Here is a 2,500-nt window from a genome sequence, read left to right on the forward strand (position 1 = left end):
GCCGGCACCGATGCGCTGGGCGTAGTTGCCCTGGCGGAGATGGCGGTGGATACGGCCAACGGGGAACTGCAGACCGGCGCGGGAGGAACGGGTCTTGCTCTTGCCAGTGGAGGCCTTGCCAGACTTGCCACGACCAGACATGGTTGCTTGTAGTTGTTGGGGGGTTGGAAGAAGGAGGGTGAAGCGGCGGTTGAGGGTCCTGAGACTTGATTGGATAGCAGCAGATGAAAATGAACCGAACAGGCAGGCACACTCCACAATCACCCCGACCATCCGTCGAAGTGGTGGTGCTTGGTGCTTGGTGCAACGGCGCCAGTGCCGTTTTCCCTGCTTGGTTTGTGTGGCTTTCGCAGAGGCGCGGGCGTTGTCCCTTTAATGCAAGAAAGAAAGGGCGAATTTTCGTAGACGGTGTCTGTTTGTGCGTTGGCGCGAAACAAAACAAATTCTCTCTTTGCCCGCCAAACACGTTGGTGAATGGTCCTAGTGAATTTTCTTTCGTGTCCGCGCTGCACAGCGCACAGCACAGCACAGCGCAGCACACAGCAGCGGATACAAGCGCGACAGTTGAAGCAGAGACATTCATTTTCTCAACTGCATTCAACCAAGCACTCCAAGCAAGCCAGCAAGACTCCTCCTCTTCTTCCAACCAACCAACACCTACCTCAAATCATGTCTGGACGTGGCAAGGGCGGCAAGGGCCTCGGAAAGGGTGGTGCCAAGCGCCATCGCAAGATCCTCCGCGACAACATCCAGGGTGTGACCAAGCCCGCCATCCGCCGTCTCGCTCGCCGTGGTGGTGTCAAGCGCATTTCCGGCCTCATCTACGAGGAGACCCGCTCTGTGCTCAAGACCTTCCTCGAGAACGTCATCCGTGACGCCGTCACCTACACCGAGCACGCTCGCCGCAAGACCGTCACCGCCCTCGACGTCGTCTACGCTCTCAAGCGCCAGGGCCGCACCCTCTACGGCTTCGGCGGTTAAGCGAGCCAACCTCCACACTCACTTGCACGCAACGCATGCACAATCTTCATTGTGTCATGCTTTCGTCCTGTCTTGCCCATCTCTCTACCACTTGTCCCATAACCTTGATTGATTGACCTTGTATAAGCATGTTGTGATTTGCTGCTTGTCCACTGGCACGGCACACTTCATGTTTAGACTGTCTTCTCCCCCTCCCTAAGCGTGTGTTCTGTTTTGCCCTGAGAATGATGTGAGCTGCGCTACGTTTCTTCTCTTTGTTGGCGTGTGCGCGCTCCTCTTCTTTGATGAACTGGGATCCACACCATTAAACCTCCCCCCAAACTTATTTCGTGAACTGAGCAACAGCAATTGTGTGTGAGCGGAGGAAGAGTTAGGGGACTGCATGCCACTGAGCACGTTTGACGCTGCTGCAGTCAGGATAGGGTAATAGTGCTCGCAGAGTAATCAAAACACTGCACAGCATACATAAAGGTGGGTTCGCTGATTCACATGTGTTTTTATTGGTTTTGGGCCGGCCAGGCAGTGTACTGGAGGGAAAAGGAAGACTGTTACAAGGAAGCATGCATGCGCGATGGTGGTATTGCAAGCAAGTGTGTGATGTGATGGTGACACACGCGAGTCTACTTCTTGATACAGCCGTCAAAGATGTTCTGGATCTTGGCCCACACGGTCGCCTGAGCGTTGTCTGCCTCAATACGGTGCAGGATGCCCTGAACCACACACGACCAACAGGTGGGAACAAACAAAACAGCAGCAGCAGAGCCAAGGGTGAGTGAACGCGAGTGCCTAGAGCAGCAAAGCATGTGTGCAGACGCACATACACGCACGCACCTTCTTGTCGTAGTAGTCGCAAAGAGGGGCCGTCTTCTCGTGGTATGCTGCCAGGCGCTTCTTCAGCGACTATCAAGCAACAACGCAAGGACGTGAGTGTGTGTGTGGGTGGGGGTGTGTGTGTGGGTGGGGGGTGGGGTGGTGTTTGCATGTGTGTGTTGTGTGTGTGTGTGTGTGTGTGTGTGTGTGTGTGTGTGTGTGTGTGTGTGTGTGTGTGTGTGTGTGTGTGTGTGTGTGTGTGTGTGTGTGTGTGTGTGTGGGTGTCTGTGTGTGTGTGTGTGTGTGGGTGGGTGGGTGTGTACGTGCGCGCGCATCTGACTGTCTGTCTCTGCCTCTGTCTCTGCCCCACGTCGCTGTCCCACGTCGCTGTGCACAGTTCAGCGCGCACCATACCTCGGCGTTGTCATCGGGGCGCTTGTAGAGGTCCTCGCCCGTGACCTGAAGCAAAGAAATCACACAGCAGCCATGAGCACACGCATCAAACACCGCCTCATCTGCAGCAGACAAGCAAGCAAACACAGACTCACTCACACACAGACCACACACACACACAGACACACACTCACACAGACCACACACACGCTCACGCAAGCAAACACAGACTCACACACAAACACACTTACGTCATCCTTGCCGGGAACCTTGGGAGGGTTGAACTTGGTGTGATATGTGCGGCCAGAGGCCTTGT

General features: G+C 55.2%; 3 protein-coding genes across 3 annotated transcripts in view; 1 reads left to right on the forward strand and 2 right to left on the reverse strand.

Annotated features, from left to right (window-relative positions):
- Window positions 1–363, reverse strand: part of PTSG_03859 (histone H2A) — a 1,067-nt gene extending 704 nt beyond the window's left edge. The window contains exon 1 of the mRNA XM_004995534.1: window positions 1–363. This exon is cut by the window's left edge and continues 704 nt beyond it. Coding sequence (XP_004995591.1) covers window positions 1–273 — 273 coding nt within the window. The 5' untranslated portion in view covers window positions 274–363.
- Window positions 364–484: 121 nt separating this feature from the next.
- PTSG_03860 (histone H4) lies at window positions 485–1,306 on the forward strand. Its single transcript, XM_004995535.1, has one exon. The coding sequence runs from the start codon at window positions 670–672 to the stop codon at window positions 979–981; it is 312 nt and encodes a 103-aa protein (XP_004995592.1). The 5' UTR covers window positions 485–669; the 3' UTR covers window positions 982–1,306.
- A 150-nt stretch (window positions 1,307–1,456) lies between these two features.
- Window positions 1,457–2,500, reverse strand: part of PTSG_03861 (adenylate kinase 2) — a 2,656-nt gene continuing 1,612 nt past the window's right edge. The window contains exons 5-8 of the mRNA XM_004995536.1: window positions 2,436–2,500; window positions 2,206–2,250; window positions 1,813–1,881; window positions 1,457–1,691 (exon numbers count right to left, since the gene is read on the reverse strand). The exon at window positions 2,436–2,500 is cut by the window's right edge and continues 8 nt beyond it. Of these exons, the coding sequence (XP_004995593.1) occupies window positions 1,602–1,691; window positions 1,813–1,881; window positions 2,206–2,250; window positions 2,436–2,500 (269 nt within the window). The 3' untranslated portion in view covers window positions 1,457–1,601. The remainder of the gene's footprint in view (window positions 1,692–1,812; window positions 1,882–2,205; window positions 2,251–2,435) is intronic.

The sequence above is a fragment of the Salpingoeca rosetta genome, assembly GCF_000188695.1.
Source record: "Salpingoeca rosetta unplaced genomic scaffold supercont1.8, whole genome shotgun sequence".
Taxonomy (NCBI): Eukaryota; class Choanoflagellata; order Craspedida; family Salpingoecidae; genus Salpingoeca; species Salpingoeca rosetta.

Bases quoted from the DNA above. Each gene is read 5' to 3' on its own strand.
- PTSG_03860 (XM_004995535.1), top strand. From the start codon at position 670: ATGTCTGGACGTGGCAAGGGCGGCAAGGGCCTCGGAAAGGGTGGTGCC.